Source organism: Corvus kubaryi, unplaced genomic scaffold (assembly GCF_017639235.1).
Source record: "Corvus kubaryi isolate FWS band 111438036 unplaced genomic scaffold, C.kubaryi_AGA036_p1.0 67, whole genome shotgun sequence".
NCBI lineage: Eukaryota > Metazoa > Chordata > Aves > Passeriformes > Corvidae > Corvus > Corvus kubaryi.
The window spans coordinates 2,246,947-2,266,764 of NW_024582055.1; the positions used below are offsets into that span (position 1 = coordinate 2,246,947).

Here is a 19,818-nt window from a genome sequence, read left to right on the forward strand (position 1 = left end):
TCAGCAAAAGCTACAGCTTTATCTCAAGAGCTCAGGCTGTAGTACTTCAAATCTTCCTTTCACTTGACAGTTCTGCATCCTGCCATGACTCCCTCTAGGACTCTCCCAGTGAACTCAGAAGGATTTCTGTACATATATGGACCAATGCCAATGGTATTTAACATTTAATAAAAATAAAAAAAGATGAAAAATCTGTATGTATATCACACTTGATGGAAAGAGTTCAGTTTTGGAAATGAATGACAGGACATGATATAGTTAATAATTTTTTCAGAAAAAAGTGGCATGCAAAATGTAAAGGGAGCTTCATTAAATAGAAACACTTTGGCTGTTCATTAAATAGAAAATAAAACCATTTCCTTTTCCTTGCAAAGACCGAAAACAACCATAATTTGCAATATATGTCTATATTGAAAAGTTACTTAGAAACAAATTAAAAACAGGTTTAAGAATGGCAAGGACTTTCTTGCTTTAAAAGCAGAAATAAGAATCTAATAATCTCCTTTAGATGAAATATTTGTCACAAATTCCATTACTTCATAAAATAAATGAAGCCTGTGGGCAACTAAAAGGTTTGCTACCTACAGCAGGAGGAACATTTCACCATTGTGTTTGCTCAAATCAATAGCTATTGAAGTTGTTTGGGGGATTTTTGGATTGGGTTTTGTGTAACATACATTTTTAAAAAGATCTCATAAACCAATTTGTCGTTATAGAAATGTGCTAGATGTGCACATTAAAGTGGTTTAATGAGCATATTTTTTTTGTTTGGAATATTAAATTAACAATTTCAGGGCCTAGTCTACTAGGTTTAAAAGAACCTGTGGAATTTGATCAGGAATGTTGGATTCCCTGTATATATTTGGATCTACAGCAGGATGGTTTTCATACAAGTGATTTATATACTCCTATCTGACAGGAACTGTCATTATAGAGAACAAAAAAACCCAGAACCAACAAACAAAAAGAAGAAACACAAACTCTATTATGACATAGCAGTGGCTTCTCAGACATTCATCCCATGGTGGGGATAACAGAATTCCTATATAACGGCATGATCCAAATTCCACTGCAATCAATGAGACATTTTCTCTTGTTTTACTTAATACTGAATCACCAGTAGGAATTGGTTTAAATTTGGCTAGGCATTGGCTGATAACAAGGTGTGCTCTCATTTGTTCTCATTGTTTGATGTATTAAGGTACAGTGGGGGAAAAAATCACAGCACAAAAAAAAAAGAAAAAAAATTTTACTAGATTTTTACATTTAGTAAATGGTACTTAAACTCCATGGACATGAAAGTAGTTTTAAACTTTACCTTCGAAATTTTACTTTTTTCAATATTTCATAGAAAAGAAGTGTTCTAAGATACTGTTCCAGACCACAGAATTATTACAGAACATAAAGATTATATGCAAGGGCTTAATCCTTTTCCCAACAAAGATGGCGGCCAACACCATTTTAACTCCAATGGGAGAGGGGTCAGCTGAGAATGTGCCATGTTCCTAATCAGAAATCTCCTTTGTGATAAAAGAGTCTGGCATATACTTTGCCTTTGTAATTTGAATTCTATCAACAACTATTCCTAGCCACAAGAGAAATATTTTTAGGCAATATATTTGTATAGTTTCACAAAACTATGTCAAAGAGAGATGTGTGGGTGTTTGTGTGTGTGTGTATGTATGTATGTATACATATTTATGAGCTTGGGATGATTTTCTTAAAATACTTAACTTCACTTACATTATATCTTACATTGCAAAATGTACAGACACCCAGTGTTCTTTTTAACAACATATACAGGTGAATTTATAGAGCCTTATAAAAGATTTCGTGATTCCAAATTAAAAACCATAGAAACATAATCAAAATAATGGAGAGTGATTTATACCTCTGATAGTACATAACGCTCATTCGGGTAATATTGACAGCTGCATCTTTGGCATTGAAAATTCCTTACAACTTTTTAGACAAAATGTTGTTGCTTACAGCTTTTTTTTTTTTTTTTAAACAAGAAAAACAGGATTGACCAAAATACGAATTTTGGGGAAGTACTATTAAAGGTTTATTTTATTTTTGTTTTTAGCAAGGATAGCTTAGGAACCCTGAATCATCTTCTCACTTTAGTGTATGGTGTAGACTGTATGAATCCATTTAGAAATCAACTAAGTTGTACCACGTTTTTCGGAAAATTATATATAATATAATATATATATTTTATATTTATTTAGAAGCTTTGAAATAGTACAGTAAACACTTTGCAACACGGTGTATAAACTACAGAAATGTCTTTGATAATTTTGTGGGTCTTCAGATTAACAACATTTTTATGACCCACAGGTGAAAAGAACATGATCACAATCTCTCTTGTAAAGTTGGAATAGTTTGGGAAACACTTGATCACACAAAAATAATATAAAACAGTCAAGTTTAAAACAGTGATATTGCATTTATAATGCACATCTCTTTTATCTGTACGATTGGCTTTTTGTGGTGAATATAAACATCTAAAGGGCTCAGTGACATTTTGGAGAGAGAAAGATATATAGTGCTGTAAACAGGCACACACTAATCAGAGAGGCAAGGTCAGTTGCCTCTGAAGTTTCTACAGTTCTACACATTTCAACTCATTTCTCAGGCCTGCTGAGAGCAATTAGGTCCTATTGTTGGCCAGGATGTCTCCAACAGCACACAAATCCTTCAGTTACACAGAACTGGATGGCCAAGATAATGAAGTTGAAAGTTGATGCTTTTTGTTGGTCGACTTTCTTTTGTGCAAATCATGCTGCTTCAGGTAAGTCCTGTAGAAGTGACTAGCATATCCTTTTCCGTGCTGCAGGAAAGAAAGAAAGACACTTCTGAGAGGAACAAAAATGAAAAATCAGTCTCCAACAGTTCTTAGGTATAGGATTTCTTAGAGGGTAGAGAAACAATCAAAACTTGTAACAAACTGTTGCTGAAAATTCCCTTTATAGCAAACAGTTTAATGTTGATTCACTTTTCAGAGAAAGCCTCTTTTTGAGGCTTGATACCCTGAATACCAAATTTCATAGGCTGTTTTATTATTCTGTCTAACATGCCATGGCAGATATTCCAATGTGCCTGTACAGAATCAGCATAAGGCAAATATTCAGACTTACAGGTTAAGTATCACTGGAATTTCACAGCCTAATTTTTCCCTAGTTCATCTCGTTATTTGAAGCAAGATCTAGAATTCCCCCAAAGATTCAGAAGCTGGTTTTCCTTCTCTTTCAAAGTGAACCATTATCCTCATTACCAAATGACCCTTTAGTCTAGTTTGACAGATGAAAAAATGGTGCATTAGTGCTACAATTCAAATTTCAGCATTTACTGTTAGGCTGAAAATTAACTCATGTTACACGGATGAAGAAGGTCAATCCATTAGCAAAGCCATATCCTAATCTACCAGCTGCAGTAGCTATATTTCCCCAAGACACTGGCTACTTTAACTGTAATTGGGAGCAAAAGTAACAAATGATTTGTACTATCATTCAGGAAGACCCCAGGTTAAATTCTGATCTCAGCCACACATTAGAACAACGAACTAACTCTCTTGCTCAAGTATTATAATTAGCATCAGCACCATTATTACCTGGTAAAGCTTGTAGTGATAAAATCAGGTGTTACCTTAGCTCCAAATCAACTAAATCCCTACCTGAAATTCAGTCTGCTTCTCTGCATGAAGTTTTACAACTGAAACAAAAATCTTAACTTTTGAATGAATCTTTGAATCAAGCCATCCATGTACAGGTTGATGCTTGCATGTTGACACATGAACACATCCAGTCTCCGTTCCATTTAACATAAATATACACATTATCCATACTTATTTCATAGATATATTCACTAGTAAAGGTACGAAATCTAGCTACTGTATCACTGGGAAGTTAAGATTCCTTACAGGAAAATGTTACCGTGACTGTTGTATGTTTGTCTAAGCTAGCCAGTCTATGCTACAGGATGCACACAGGAAAATGTGAAAAACATGTCTGTATAAGCTATCTGTTCAACATACAGAAAACTGACAGATGTGTTGTTAAAATTAAACCATCTAAAAGATGATGTTTTCAGTGTTTTCAATTCTGTAGCAAATTAGTAGCAGAATTAGAATTTTTAAAAGCTTCTGCAAAATGTTTTTTAAACATTGGGTTTAAGATTAATGAGATCAGAACCTTCATGATGTTTTGATGCAGTACATGATCATATTAATCGAGTTTCTAAATATCTTTTAAAGTATCTTTCTTAATATTACAAGAAACAATCATTCCAATAATAGTAGTAACGATAACAAGACTTATATTGGACCTTTAAAACTTTTTTCCCAAAGCTCAGTAATAATTTCAGTTCTCTTGTAAATATTTAAGCATAGTCATCTAGATTGGTGTCTGCCTCTGAGGAACTCATGCTGCACTACAGACACAGTAGGACTTTGCTGGGAGAAAGATAAACAGAGATGCAGCTGGGGCGATCCCTGCTTTTATGCAGCACCACTGCCCCACTCCTGTCTGACACAGTGCCTTGGGGCTGTTGATGTTGATTTACCATCTTTCAGGTAAAACAGAGATTGAGTTACTGGTTGTGTCTGGCATCTTGACATGTAAATTGATGCATTTTGAAATTTTTAATCTTCAGCGTTAATATGCTTATATTACAAAACACTCAGGCCCTTTTATAGCCATAACTAAATATTATGCATTAGGTTGCAGAATTACTGCAACTCTCCCCACCTACAAAAATTTTTGTCCCAAATCTTAAAATATCCTCTGCCAACACATAAAAAAGCATTGGATTTTAAAGGCAACTTTCATCTTCCGTGTTTGTTTGGCTTTTTTCTGGTTTTGCACAGAAACTTATGTGCAAGCAAATCTCTCCATCTCTATACCAATTTCCGTCTTTTTACAGATGGGGAATATAAACCAGAGAGGTTAAATGGAAAGGAGGATGGACTCAACTTAAAAAAGAGAGCAACAGAAGTTCTGACATCTGCTTTGAGTTCTGTGTGTGTGCATGCATGTGTGTTCATAAATAAACTTTTAAATAAGAAACAGTAAGCCTCTCTGTATCACAATTTCTCCATCTGTAAAATGGGAATAATATTGCTTACCTATCTCCTAGAGGTGCAGGAAGGTTTAAATCACTATTCTTTATAATCCACTTTGAGATCCAGAGATGGCAAGTGCTATAGAAATGGAAGTATCAGAGTCAGTGTAAGAGCTGGAACAAGAACACCATCATTTCTGGTGCCTAATATCTCCACTGAGATCACAGCTCTCTCTTTCATCCCTATTTTATCACCTGTTTCAAACTCTCAAACTAGTATGCAGGGAAGCTTCATGGCTGTGTGAGTATGGGTAGTCAAAAAAAGGCTTTATTAATAAGCAATTTCATAATTCTGACAATGTAATTATACTAATTGTACATATATTCTAATATTATTTGAGGTGAACAAGATGATTAAAGATTGGCACGCATTGCAATTAAAATTCTTAGGGTACAGGATTTATGGTGTACTGACTATTGATCCTTCCCTAAACAACAAAGATTTTGTGTGTTACAGTAAGAGCACTTAATGCATAAAATTTATATGGAATAAAATACAATAAAATACAATAACAATAAAATAAAATAAGACCTGGCAAAAATATATTAAGATTCATTTGTTGCTCAATACACCCTAACAAGCCTCCCATCCACAGCAAGCTAGTTCTGTGTAGACTGATAAGAGAAGACATAAAAAGACGTTAGTGGTAGTTGAACAGAAAAAGAAATTAAAAACACTAACATAAGAAACGGGAAAGAGAGAGTAAATTATGCAGTGATAATTCCTAGCTCATGGATCAGAAACGAACTGAAAATACTGTAAAGTTCTTGTTTCTTTAATAAATCTTCCTTTCACCCTGTTGCAAACCATCCTGTTGCATCCAAACTTGGTGTTGGATTACTACTTTATGAGTACAGGCAGGAGTATCTCCTCTTTTGGCAAAGCCTAGAAGGGATTGTCTGTGCTTGGAACACCTTCAAACTCTCACAATCAAATTTTGCTCCAGCTTAGCAGTGGTAGCTAATCTAACAGGGACAGAGGAAGGGCCCAGTGCTTCCCTCCACAGCTGGCAACACAAGCAGAAAAAGAAAACACATGCTATACGTTTTATAACTATTGTCACTTTCCCTCTGGACTGTATTTAATAGCTCCATAAACACCTGCAGCATTACTTCTGCTCTTTACACAACTGCTGAGTCCCCCCCAGAAGTGCCAACAGCCTAAAGATCCAAAGGAACTGCTAGATGATAAAATTTCCAAAGAGTATCAAATACCAGGCATGCTGTTGCTGTTGCAGATATACTCCTGATCCCCCTCCACTTAGGAGAAAGATGACCTAAACGCTTTTCTTTTAAACCAAAAAACTTATGCAACAGGAGAACAGGGGTAAAGCCAGTATGTAAACTCTTATCTTGTTTCAGACCTAGGTTCTTTAAGTTCAGACAATATCCAAGCAATATTTGCCTTCACATAGGCTTTCACATATGGGCTTTTATGCAAGCACTCCACTCACTGTCTTCTCTTGCGGGTCCCCTGTACAAACTGCATGCCTCACCATGCCACCCAGATGGAGCATTCACCACAAAGCACAGCAAATGATGAAGGAACAGAGGAGGCTGTGACTTCCTGCATTTCACTCAGAAACAGCCCCGCTATTCTGGCCTCACTTGCAGTGAACAATAATTTTAAAAGGAGTTAATTACCTCATATGCATTACGGCAAGGTTGGTTTTAAATTTACATTGTTAATTTTGACTGTCCTTATATTTTGATGGTCTGCCTTACAGTCTACATGTTAACTTTAGTAGATGAAACATGGCTCTTCACTGTGTCCCAGTAGCTTCACCAGAGCCAGTAGTGGATAATGCTAGTGACCAACCAACCAGGCTGCAAATTCAGCACCCCTGCTCCAACTCAGCCCAAGCAAATAGAGACAGAGACCTAAGCAGTGGTAGAATATATTCTGTATGAAATAACCTGGCTGTTCCACTTAACTTGGAGCTCAAGTTCAGATATCAGCAACTATATTTTTTTGGAAAGAGGTCAACAAGTGAACGGGAGCTCCCTCACCCTTCGTAGTGGTGCATCCAGGTAAAGGGTGAGACACACGGCTGGGGCTGGGGCTGGGGGTTGTAGGATGGGGATTACTCTGCTGCCACCCATGTTCTGTGGATAAAAAAGCATTCCAGTCACTGCAGGTGTCAATTCAGTATATTTTGCAATCCATAAAGTCTTTTTTTTTCTTTTAAAAATGATCTATTACTCACAGAAGTTTGCTAAAGCATTGCTAATAATCTTTTATGAATATTCCATTAATGGCATAATAAAAAGAGAGTGTCTTATCCAGTCCAATAAACTTTGGAACACAAACATAAAAACAGCACTTTACTCATATATCTTTTCCTCATGAGTTAGTTTAAGGGGAACATTTTTTCTTTTCTTTCAAGGCTTTAGTGAAGAGATTTTGTTCTTCAAGTCTATACATTCAGTAGAGAACTCTTGGATAAAACACCTTGCAGTCCAGATGCCCATGTTTCATTTTACACAATTAACGTGGGCTTTTAACTCTGCATTATATCAGATAGTTGGGGGAAAAGAAAAAAAAAAAAAAAGGAAGATGGAGCATACTTACTTTTGTAATTGAAAATATTGATAAATAATTAAATAAGATAGACTCTCCTCTAATGTCAGTGAGTCTGTTGGCTTTGGTGATCACTGTTTGTGTGCTTTAGGAGTGTGTCTGAAGAATCCTGAGGGCCACTTAAAGCTGTTAGGTGAGAATGAGACCATATTCTGCCTGTTGAATTCTGGCTTGTGACATGACAGGGAAGGCAGGAGAAGCTCATGCATGTGAACCTGTCAGTTGCCCCAGGGTAGAATTTGCCCCTAATAATGATATGGCATTCAGTATGGCTGAAATGTTCCTTCTGCCATCTGCAAAACCCAAGATAAAAATATTGTTTCTAAAATAAACCAACAGCATTTGGACTGATGGGTACAATTACCCAGATTTCATGTGAGACAAGAAAATCAATTGTGAGCACCAGGTCTTCAGGCTATGAATAAATTAAGAGTAGGCCAAAATGCAAAAGTTTGTATTGCTGTGCTGAAACTTTTCTGGAAACAGGCTTGATTTTAGCTAAATAAATAATCTCCACAAACCATTAAAATCTTTCCTTCCTTTGAGAGTATATCTTTACTTCTGGAACAAACATGATTATGCAAAAAAACCCTGTCTTTTATATAAAGAAAACTATATAACCACATATATTGTGCTTTTCTTCCTCCTTTCATTAAGTGCATACATTTCCATGTCTATATTCATTTAAATCAGTTCAAGAAAGAAGAATTCCCGACCATGCCAAAATTTGACAGTGCTGGATACTGCACTGATCATAATGCAGTAAACCTGACAAGCACTGTTACCTACTCCAGGAAAAAGGGGCAAGTGGTTTATCCTTTGCACTTAAGTACAAAACTGCCACTTTTCAAATGTGAACATCATGTTCTAGACCAACAAAAGATTATCATTATTTTTTGAAAAAAAGTATTGACCAAATTGCTGACTTACACATATTGCCACTTCTTTTAGCTTTTTTTTTGAGATTGGAAAATACATACTTAAAAGGTATTTAGGTATTTTTGATGTTTAGAACATGCAACTGTTTTCACATGGCAAGTGAGATGCCTGATACAAATGCTGACACATCATGACAGCCACTGAAATAATGTTTCTCTGGTACTATTGGGAGCTCTGAGATTTATATGCCACCTGGACTTAGCTAATCCTCTAGAAAACAAAAAAAAAAAAAAAAAAAAAAAGCTTTTCAGTTCTTAAGAACAACTACCCAAGTCCCAGTTCATTTAAGCAGTGACCTTAATCAACATGTGCTTTACATCAGGCACATGACTAAGAAGGATTGTCTTTTGAATCAAGCCCTGGATTTTGTCATCAATGTTCTGTTGCTCACAAGATACTTTTATGTGCATTTGATTTTCTGTTCTAAATGCAGAGAATTTTCTTTTCCACTCCCAGCAACAGCCCAGCAGCATAGCAGATGTCAGATTTGATTTATCTCTGGTTCTGATTATTTACTACCGAAACAATGCTTTTTAGTTACTACAACTCAGCACAGAAAGTACTAGGCTATATTCTATAATGTACTGTAAAATACTAAAAGACCATTTTTCCACAAGTTGCAATGGGAATAAAGCTTCTTTGTCTTTCTGTACTATTATAACCATATTATCTACCTGAAAACACTAAAGATAATACATGACATCACTATTAAAGTCACAAAACCATGGAATATTTAATTTTGCAAGAGTTCTTATAATTATGTACTGGGTTAACCTAATAAAAAACTCCCAAATTACTCCTGATGTATGTCAAACTTACAGAACAGAGCATATTCCCCAAGAATATTTCCAAATTCTCCATCAACAACTTATTTTAATTACATACATGTTCTAGTGCCAAATTCACATTTTTTACAATTCACTGTAAGCTAATGATTTTGGTATTATCCTTAGTAAAACCAATATTTTATTCCTTTCTTTATTATTTTATAAAAATTGCTTGTGTGTTTATATGCAACAGTAATTTCTTCTCCTCAATCTTCTTTTCTTTTTAGTCTATTTGTTTATGTTCTTTTTTTTTTTAATTCACCATCTTTATTGCATTCTTACAAAATCTGCAGTACACATTTCTTTAAGCTGACAAGCCTGAAAATGAACATTTCAGTTTGAGGGTTAACCAATGCAGAATACACTAAAGGCCAGCTACAGTGCGACTTAAAATTTTCAGTGCCCTGGGGAGAAGAGGAGGGATATGAACCATTCCTCCTAAATTGCTCATAAGTGCCTCAGTTCCCTATAGATTCAAGGGAGAAGCAGACATGTAGATCACCATTTGGTGGCCTTCAGATGTGTCTAAATTATTCATGCAGGATTTGGCCTGAAATAATTAAATTTACTTGTTCTTACATGAGGTAACATGCATTACAGCGTTGCATCAGCATCACACTAAATTCCTATCCAATTTATCTTTGCCATGATGTTTTTTCCAACACTCCTCTCTCCTAGCAGGGATTAGCTGGCATTAGGACCTGACAGATATGTTCCCACTCTTTTTCTGAATGTTTTATTTTCTGCTTCTAAAGCACACTGCTTGTCATGAGCAGCACACACTGATTTCAGGGAGGCTTTCCCAGTTTAGCAAGATAACAGGCGTTAAGTGTATCAAAGGCTTCTCACGAGACTTTTAGAACTTCTCTTTTTCAAAAATGCATATTGGCTTGTTTCTATCCATAAATGAAGCTTGCCCATCACCATTCTTTGTCACTTAAGACTACCAGAATGGAACGATTTATATCCACATTATTAAAATTTCTCAGCCATATCAAGCAATATACAGGGGCACAGCATGAGAACATATTCAATCTGCTTTCAGGAGTGGCACCACGCCCCAGACTTGTTAGGGAAAAAAGCTGGTTGACACAGGCTAAAGGCAGGCCAGAGAGTGTGAGAGTACAGACCATGACATTCCAGTGGTGGAAAGGATTCCATTTAGTTCATTAGAGTACCTTATAAAGAATAGTGGGAGCACAAAGCACACAGTCCTTTTATCTCAAGTAGAGCAGAAAAAAAGTTATTACTGCATCTCCTTTGTAAGGTAGAACTTTTTCAGATCTCAGTATCAATATGCACAGCTGTGTGCAGCTCCATTCAATTGTCATCTAAATTCCAATTGAGCATAGATGGATGTTAAATTAAAGCCCAAACAGTCAACTAAAAAAGTCACAAAGTGACAGAATTTTACTCTGACAAAAGATGAATTCACAATATCAGCATCTATAAAATTCCTTATGAATAAAGAAAGGTTGCGTTCAAGCAGTTTCATAATGGATCTTTTTCCAGGGCTGAATGCAGCCGAGATGCTGAAGGTGAAAAGATAAAGTCAGAAGACTCAGCTCACTTGCAAAAACAGGAGTCTGTCATTCCTGTACTTCTTAGGGGAATCTACTCTGCATCCTTTATTTTTCCTTTCTAATCCACATTACTTCTGATGACCTGTAAAAATTCCATGTAAAATAACACCACTTACACATATGAAATAGGTTCATGGGTATGCAAGAAATGCAGATTTACTCTTGCAACTCAAACAAGCATGAGATTTTCAGGCAGAATTTAGGAACCAAGTTCTGAAAATTTGCTTCTCCGTGTCCCCTGTATTTTTTGTTAGGTATTGAAGTTAAAAATTATATTTTAATTGTACCTCCTACTTCCTCTCCAAAAAGGTACCCAATACCTAATTTTTCACTTTTCTGACCTCGCCATACTGTATTTCTAAAACAAACATATTCACAGCTACTTCCCAGCAGCAGTAATCACACCACTAGCTCGGAAATGTGGATTCTCAGTGGTTAATGCACACAAATAGAGCTGTTTACAGGCTTGCCAGATAAACAGCAACCCCGATCCCTACAGCGTGCTTGTCCAAACATGATAAACTGATGCACTTCCCTCTCTTACTGGCTATTTGTTGCATTCTTTAAATGGCTCTCCCTATTTTTCCTACTTAGGTCAAGGCAAGAAAAAGTAAGAAAAAGGAAAGGAAACTCTCTAAAATTAAAGCAGTGGAAATGACTGTGGAAAATCACAGTTATTGTGTACAGCAAAAGACCCAAAGCAAGTATAATTGCCTCTGCTCTGCAGGCCAAGGAGTTCCTTGGGCAGAGGCACGCAGAGAGGAAAGGACTTCGCTGTGCACGGACCCAAGAGCAGGCACACATTCAATTCTCCAGCTCCTGACTGTCACAATAAGGAGGCTTGTACATTGAAGAACAACATTTATTTATAATGAATAGAATTTGCCTATCAAAAATAAATAACTTTAGTGCCTTTGAAAATTTTAACTGCAAACATCTCCATGCTTCCCAGAGAGACTCATGACCCCAAGTGGCTAAATTACCTCTGTCATAGGATTTAAATTTATAGGACAAGACGTGTTTTGGAATTTTAAACCAGCGTAGCACAGTAATTTTAAAAATTACTGTAAAGTTTCAAGCAATCTTTCTGCTGGGTTTTTCGGTCTTCTTCGTACTCCACTGGTAGGAACACAGAAAACGGTGTCCCATAATTTAAAAAGAAAAATCTCCACAGATGGCATATGCACAGCACACATAAGCACTCTCAAAATTGACCTAAATGAATAAATATAGCACCAGCCTGAGCTTGCTAAGATACACAGGACTTCTATGCATTCCAGTCAGAACTGGCAAATACAGACTTTTACAGCTATTAGAGGAAAAGAAGTAGTTGAAATACCTATTCTTAAGACTGACTTAAAGTATCATTTTCTTTCAAATAAAAATTACTAATTTTTTTTAACTTTTTCAATTATTTTCTTGCACTGTAGCTGGGAAGAGCTCTAGAGTCATCTAAGATAGAAGATATTATGTAAACCTAAAGACGGGCACAATTTTTAATCAGTATTTTGTACAGTCCTGGGTACTGTTAATTCTGCCCAAGACCGCAGTTACAGAAACAGATTGAAGCAAATAGTATTTAAGAGCTATCACCTGTGCTTTAAAACTAAAAGAAGAATGCTTATTTCCCTTTCTTATATTCACTACTTCCATAAAAATTGATTAAAATAATGTAATGTATAGGTTTTGTTGGGCTAAAGCCCAGTTATCTTTGCATATTTATAAATTCCTTTCTAATTTGGCTTTTACATTTCCTTTCTATTGCTGCAATAATGCCCTGTAAGTGTTCTTCCCCTTGAGCAGAAGCTGGAAGAAAAATACATTCCCAAGAAGAATACATTCCCAAGAAGAATGCAAACCAGTCGTGAATGTAAGATAAAAGTACCTTTCAGAAGTTGTGCAATAAACACTGAACAGTTGAATCATAAGAAGTGGTTTATTCAAGATCATAAAGAACCTACTATTATGCATAAAAATACGTCACAATCTTGCTCTCCCTCAATTATATTTTAATTAGCACACATTTAAGTTTTATTTCAGGTGTAGGAGGTTTATTGTAAGATTTATTTACCTAACAGAGATGATGTATCTGAAGTGGCAAATGAGGTATAAGCAAAAAAATCTCAGCATTTCAAATAAAGCAAAAAAGGGAATGTTCTACTAGACTTAATAGAAAATAAAAGGTTTCCCATTAGGTTTCTTAGCATTATTGGATGATGGCCTTTCAACTCATTCTCCATTTCTGCTAAGAAATTTCGCATGTGCAAAGTAATTCTCATCTGTGCAGAAATCAGAGCTGTATCCTGTCCTAGGGATAAATCCCTGAATGTAAGTCAGGAGTTTCTCTGTGGCAGGATATCCACATAGTTTAACATTCTTTCTGAGCACAAAACTGTACTATTGACAAAGGAACAACTCTTTGAGTGTGCACATATAACTTGTTTATTCATGCCAATAAACATTTTGTTTCAGTATAAATTTTTTAAATCCAGCATTACAATGTTTTCTTCTTAGACCAAGAACTGTAATATGTACATGCAATTTATTGGTGCTAATTTCCTTGGTTTTACTTCTGTGCCTTTTCACTTCAAGTGAAAATTGAATTTAAAAATTGAATTAAATTGAATTAAAAATATTAATGAAGGGATCAGACAGCTCACAAATTTATACCTGATTTGTATTAGAAATCACGTAGACTAATTTTAAAAGCAAAAATGCAGACAGGCCTCATTTTCAAAAATTATTCAAGTGTCCCATTCAAAATAGCCGTTATTGATGTTTACATAAATGGAATACTATTACGTCTATCACATCTGTGATAAAACTACCCAAATAATTTCCAGGAATGAGATGTAGTTAATCAAATAAAAAACTAAAGAAAGTTCTTCTTCTGTCATATTGAGTGTACCAAAGTGTAATTTCTTTCTCTTTTTTTTTTGAAAGTTGTTTCAAGACAGTAAAGACTTCTTGCTAAAAACATCTTTTCAAATATTTATGTTAAACATCAGCAGAAAGTGTTGTGTTACAAATCCTGGCATACAGAATTGGGCCTTTATGATCCTAACTAGATCAAAATACACAATAAATATTTACATGCACTTTTTTTAATCCTTTGAAAAAATAATCAAAGGATTGTGAGGCACTTCTTGTCCTGGTGTAAATACATGAACATTGTTCTCCTCTAGGTCATTTATTCCAATCTAATTCAGGGAGATGGATAATGACTGTAAGTTAAACTGTGCTTTGCGTTAGCTCTGTGGTAGATTATTTAAAATTAATTAATGGTCCAATTCTGAAACATTCAACAGTGAAAAGGGTTTTGAAAACTTTTTAATTTCCTTTGTAAACCAACTCGACTTGGATAGATCAAATTGAGCAGGTGACAAATACTCTGTAGAACGAAACCATCAGATTTCATGTGTGCTTTCACAGAAACACAGGGACTTGTGCTCGGACCAAATTGTGTTCAGACCTCCACGGTACCTCTGCTGCAGAGCGAGTCAGTGGTGATCCAGCCAAAGAAGCACAGGCATGGAATGAGGCCAAACTTACATTTAATTTCTTTGGATGATACTAACAAGTCTCATCCAAATCCCCTGAATCTGCAACCCAGAACTATGTGCATCTATCAAAGGGATGATGTTTAGAACACACAAATCAAAATGTCCAGAGAAAGGGATTTTTTTCCCCTTTCCAATTCACCTTGCTTAGACACCAGCTCTTTGGGTAAGAGATCAGCTTTTTTATCCTCTATGTCCTACCTAACATGATAAAATCCTGATTCATACATAAAATATGTTGATGGTGTTGGCAATAATTGCCGTTATAATGATACCTTTTCATCAGTGAGGATGAAAATGCTTGAGCGTGTGTAGAAAAGGTTGCAGAGCTAACTAGGGGGCTACTTTAGAACACAGTTATTATTCCAGAATGTCTCCTTGTGTAAACACTGTTATTTCATGGAGGAAATTGTGCCCTTATGTAGTTTATTTTAATCTGCTTTCAAAGTAGATTAAGCATTGCCAAAGTAATTTTTTTAGAGCAAAATAAGCATTTCTACATAGAAAGTTAAGGTTTTATGGCAGTTTTGTATATTGAAAATATCCTAACCTTTTAATAGGAAGAAAAATTATTCTATCACTAATGTCAGTATGAAACTTCAGGAAATTTCTAAAGCATTACAAAATTATTACCCATCTAAAATGAACCAAAATTATATTTTAAAAAATGAAAGCTATTTCTTATCAATTATAGGGCAAAATACTCCTGAGGCAGATTTAATGGTGCTGTTTCCACTGCTACCAACTCAGGACCTGGTTCAAAGTATTAGAAATAGAGCAGAATCAGATTGATCAGGTATTCATTGTGATGACAGTCTCTGTTATATATCCTACAGAATATGGTCCAACGGAGTTTGAATCTTGGATTAGGGGTTTTGGTAACTACAGTAATATTATTTATAAAAGTAATGGCTAATAAAACCAACATTGAATGAAAACTTAGCTAGAAATGGTTAGAATTAAAAACATAGGAATTCTCTAAAAGCTGCATTTTATTTTCCTCACCAGTGTTATTTCACTTATTTTATTGTCTCCAGGCAAGTTCAGAATCTCTTTCATGTTCTATGAACATTCAAGTCATTATGAAAATCTCTTAACTGTCTGCAGAAAGGCAGTGTTCAAACCACGTGGATGAATAAGAAGTGGTAAGTATTAGTTACACAGTAAGAAGAATATGTGAGTTGGGAGAATCCTGGAGTCACTCTATGAGAAACTTATTTTCAAAAATCCTACAGTTTACTGACCCCATCACAATTTTATAACTTGTACTCATATTAATTACATAAAACTTATATTAAAAAATATATTCTTCAAAATATATTAAATATATAGCAATCTACTTACAGTATATTTTGCTCAGAATAATACCTAGAATATGCATGTTTATGTGGAAATTGGTGTATGAGTAAGTCCAATGGCTTAGACCAGCAAGGTGAAAATTTGATGATGGAACAAAAAGAAACTGTCAGGTATGAGGATTTGTGTACTTTTCTACATTACAATTTGTAATATAGCTGCTGTTTTCACTTCTGCAAGCAATGATCTAAACCTCCAACCACAAAGAACCAAATACCCAAATGCCCACTATATTAAGCCTTCAGTTTCAATCATGCTGCACAAGTTCAACAGGTTACTGCAATTTTTGTCAAATTGGTATCATTTTATCAAATGTGCATGATCTGATCAGTTCATGATCCTGTTGCCCTTCAGTTGTTTTGCTGCCTTGCTGCTCTCCTGTCATTGAGCCCAGCAAACAAAAGCATGCAATTTACCTTCTCAGTTCTCATGCAGCCTCCTTCACTTCACACTCCTATAGCAGCCTGTCTACATTAATTAGTACTAAGCTTTTGATATGACTTTGCAGAGAGTTATTTTCAGTATTGTTGCTGTTATGCCATGTGTTTCTGTGGAATGAATAGACTGTCTGGAGGAACATAGTGACATGATCTGTGTAGGGGTTTTGTAGCACTTTTTTAGTGCATTTTCAATTCAATTCCTTTTTACAACCTGGTATTTTATTTCCTTCTTGCTGGCTTTGTACATTGTGGGAAACTTCTCAGGGAAATATTCCATGGTCTTTTTTTCTCAGAATGAATTCCAATTTCTCATGATAATAAATAAATATTATATATTTATTTATTATTTATTATATATAAATATAAAAATACATCACTTTCTTCATTTATCTTTTCTAAGGCTCTGCACTGAATGCACCCATTGGAACACAGTGCAGGAATCCCAGAGCAGACACACTCCCATGGCACCATGAAAGCTCCACGTAGAGCTACCAGTTATCCTTTGGAGCCACTGCCTAAGGGCACAGCTCCAGGGAGTGGGTTCCTCAGCTATCCCGGTGTGCTGACGTGGCTCTGCAGCTCTGCATTCCAGAGCCAGGTACCTCGGAAGCAGACGAGGTTTGCCCACGCTTCACCGCTCATCAGGGGTATGTGCTACTCGAGACTCGAAGGACCCAAACCCCTTCATGTCATCTGCAAACATTTCCCCCTTTTTCTGGTCGCTGTTTCTAGAGAATTAATGGTTTTTTAACTCCATGGATTTCCGCATAGATGCTTGGGGAACTCTGCTTCTGCTGAAGTGTTCCATTTATCCTTATGACTTTTTCCTCTTAGGCACAGAGTCTGGTAATGCTTTGCCCTATGACAACACTTGATTACTTTAGGAGCTTCTTCTACTACACAGAAGCTGTGCTAAAGGGTTTTTTTTGACAGTTCAAATACACTCTATTGATTAATTCTCACTCACTCTATCAAAATTCTAATAGATTGACAATCTTTCTGTATTACTTTCCTGGTCAGATGCCAGCTACCTTGTTCCTAAAACCCCTAAATTACAAATGTATGTCCTATGCTGAGGCTCCTCACTGATCTCTAATTTACAAGGTTTTCTAGTACATGTTTAAGTGATAAACACAATTTCTGACACTCTTTCGTTACCAGCTCTTGTTAAAAGCTGAAAATTAAAGAAACACATAATCCACTGACTCCTTTCAACAACAATTTTAAAACAACATCCTCTTACATTTCTCACACAATTATTTAAAATGGTTACCCGGGATGGGTGCCTTCCTAGATATGCCTGTCTTTCTCTGCCCCTCCTCGGAAAAATACAAATGCAAAGAAACAGTTTAGAATCTCTGCCACATCCTTGTCCTCACTAACTGCAGCTAAGACTCACTAATTCTCTCCCAGCTTACTACACCTGACATCTTAAAAGTTGTCTATATTGTTTGCATGCCTTTGGCTATTTACTCTAAGGCATCCCTCTTATGTTCGCTAATTACTACTCTAAAACTCACCTGCTAGAATTTATGAACTTTTCTGATCATTTGCTTTACAATCTTTCTTTTTTTTTAAGACACCTATTAAATTCAAACAGTTTTTGCATTCTGCAATACACTTTTTATTCTTTGCTATTCGTTTTTCATGTGGCCATTTTCATACACGCTTCAAATTTTTATACAATGTTTTTGCTTAATATGATGGTTCTGTTTCATACATTTTAATTACTTCTTTTAAAAAATCACTCTACTGACAAACTGATTTTGACATGGTCTTCCGTGTTAAGAAGTTGAATTTAATTTTATTTTTAATTGCAATTACCCACTGAATCAACTAATGTTTCTTCCTAAATCAACTTCCTCTTATATATTTTTCTTGCCTTATTCATTTAATACATTATTAATAATAAATTATTTACTCATTTCTAGTGCTCACTTTGTTTTTGCTGTTCCTATTCTTTGCTATACAATTATAATGTAAAACACCAAAAAGAAAATACCAAATAAGGGAAAATAAACCAGAGGAGCATTACTCTTGTTTTGTAGAAATTTTAGCTTTGAGGTTCATGGAAGAAAAACAAAACTAAATCTGGATTTTCAAGAGTAGATTATATAATAACACTCATTTATATTGGTTACTTCTGATATATTACTTTCAATTGTTTATGCCCTTGTACCAGAAAAGTGTAAAATGTAGATCAATGTCTCTATGTAAAGACATTGTTCAACAAAACTACTTACACTTATGTAAAAAAAAAATTAAAATTCCTAAACGATCAATAAAATAAGTATGTATTACTATTTGAAATTAAACTCCCAGGCCTAGAACAAACCAGAACAGCACTATCGTTGAGGTGTCACCAGGTAACAATCATCATTGCAACATCCATACGGCACCAGAACTCCGTTGTGATTAGACCATCTAACAATGCTACCAAACTTGTTAAATTAAAGTTAATTTTCTAACTGAGGTGACAGTGATGAAATCAGTACTGCTAGATCATGGCTTAGTGCTAAACAATGTTTTGTAGAAATAAATGATGGAAGATCAGTTCAAGAAAGACTGAAAGTTGTTAGGCTGTACTGAAATTTCACACTGGTCTTTAGAATATTACTGGATGATTGACACATCACATTTTAGCCCACACAAAATAAGTTGATTGTCTCGGGACAGGTTTTGTAGGAATGGCTTTCACATATCAGAAGTGGTAGTCAAATCTAAAGTTGTGACTAAAGTGAATCTAAAGAATTGAAGTGGTAAAATGACCTTTCGTGAATGAATGAAAATACCAGCACAGCCAGCTAAGAAGGGAGAACTGAGCTGTCTGTGCGGAGAATGATCTGTAGCAAAGATCTTCACATATCAGGACTGCCAGCACACCACCACTCAGAACAATTAAATGCTTTAGGAAAATAAATAAATGAATACCATTCAGAGAGATTTTTTTTTCTTTTACCCTCAATCTGCTGGCCTAAAAGACGTCTGTTGCTTTAAAAAGGGTCGATATTGCAGTGTTAGTGTCTTTGGATGATTTGGATCAGATAAACATCAAAAATTCTGGAAGTCAAGGAAATTACAGTCTCTAATAAAATACAGAACACAGCTAAATAGAATGAAAAGACGTATTAGATCAAAGTGCTACTCAAGGGTTCTACAGCTGGCTCAGACTCCAAAAGGAATTATGAAGGTCTCTTTGAGATCTATCACGCCCTTTTATGCCACGTAACCAGTCAAAAGGTGACTAAAGAAGGAGGCAGGATTTTGGAATGAGACAGAAGGCACAGAGGAGCACTGACAAGAGTCAATACTATGTAGGCTGAAAGATGATCAGACTGCAGGCAAAAGGTTTTCTCTTCTTCCTTCCAAACTATGTAAATAGCTACTTCAAAATAATATAAATACTCTTCA

The 19,818-nt window shown here is 35.5% G+C and overlaps 1 protein-coding gene across 1 annotated transcript in view; it reads right to left on the reverse strand.

Moving 5' to 3' along the window:
* Window positions 1-1,233: 1,233 nt before the first annotated feature.
* PCDH10 (protocadherin 10) overlaps window positions 1,234-19,818 on the reverse strand; it is a 35,727-nt gene continuing 17,142 nt past the window's right edge. Inside the window, exons 7-9 of the mRNA XM_042048518.1 lie at window positions 7,132-7,227; window positions 5,126-5,200; window positions 1,234-2,833 (exon numbers count right to left, since the gene is read on the reverse strand). Coding sequence (XP_041904452.1) covers window positions 5,166-5,200; window positions 7,132-7,227 — 131 coding nt within the window. The 3' untranslated portion in view covers window positions 1,234-2,833; window positions 5,126-5,165. The remainder of the gene's footprint in view (window positions 2,834-5,125; window positions 5,201-7,131; window positions 7,228-19,818) is intronic.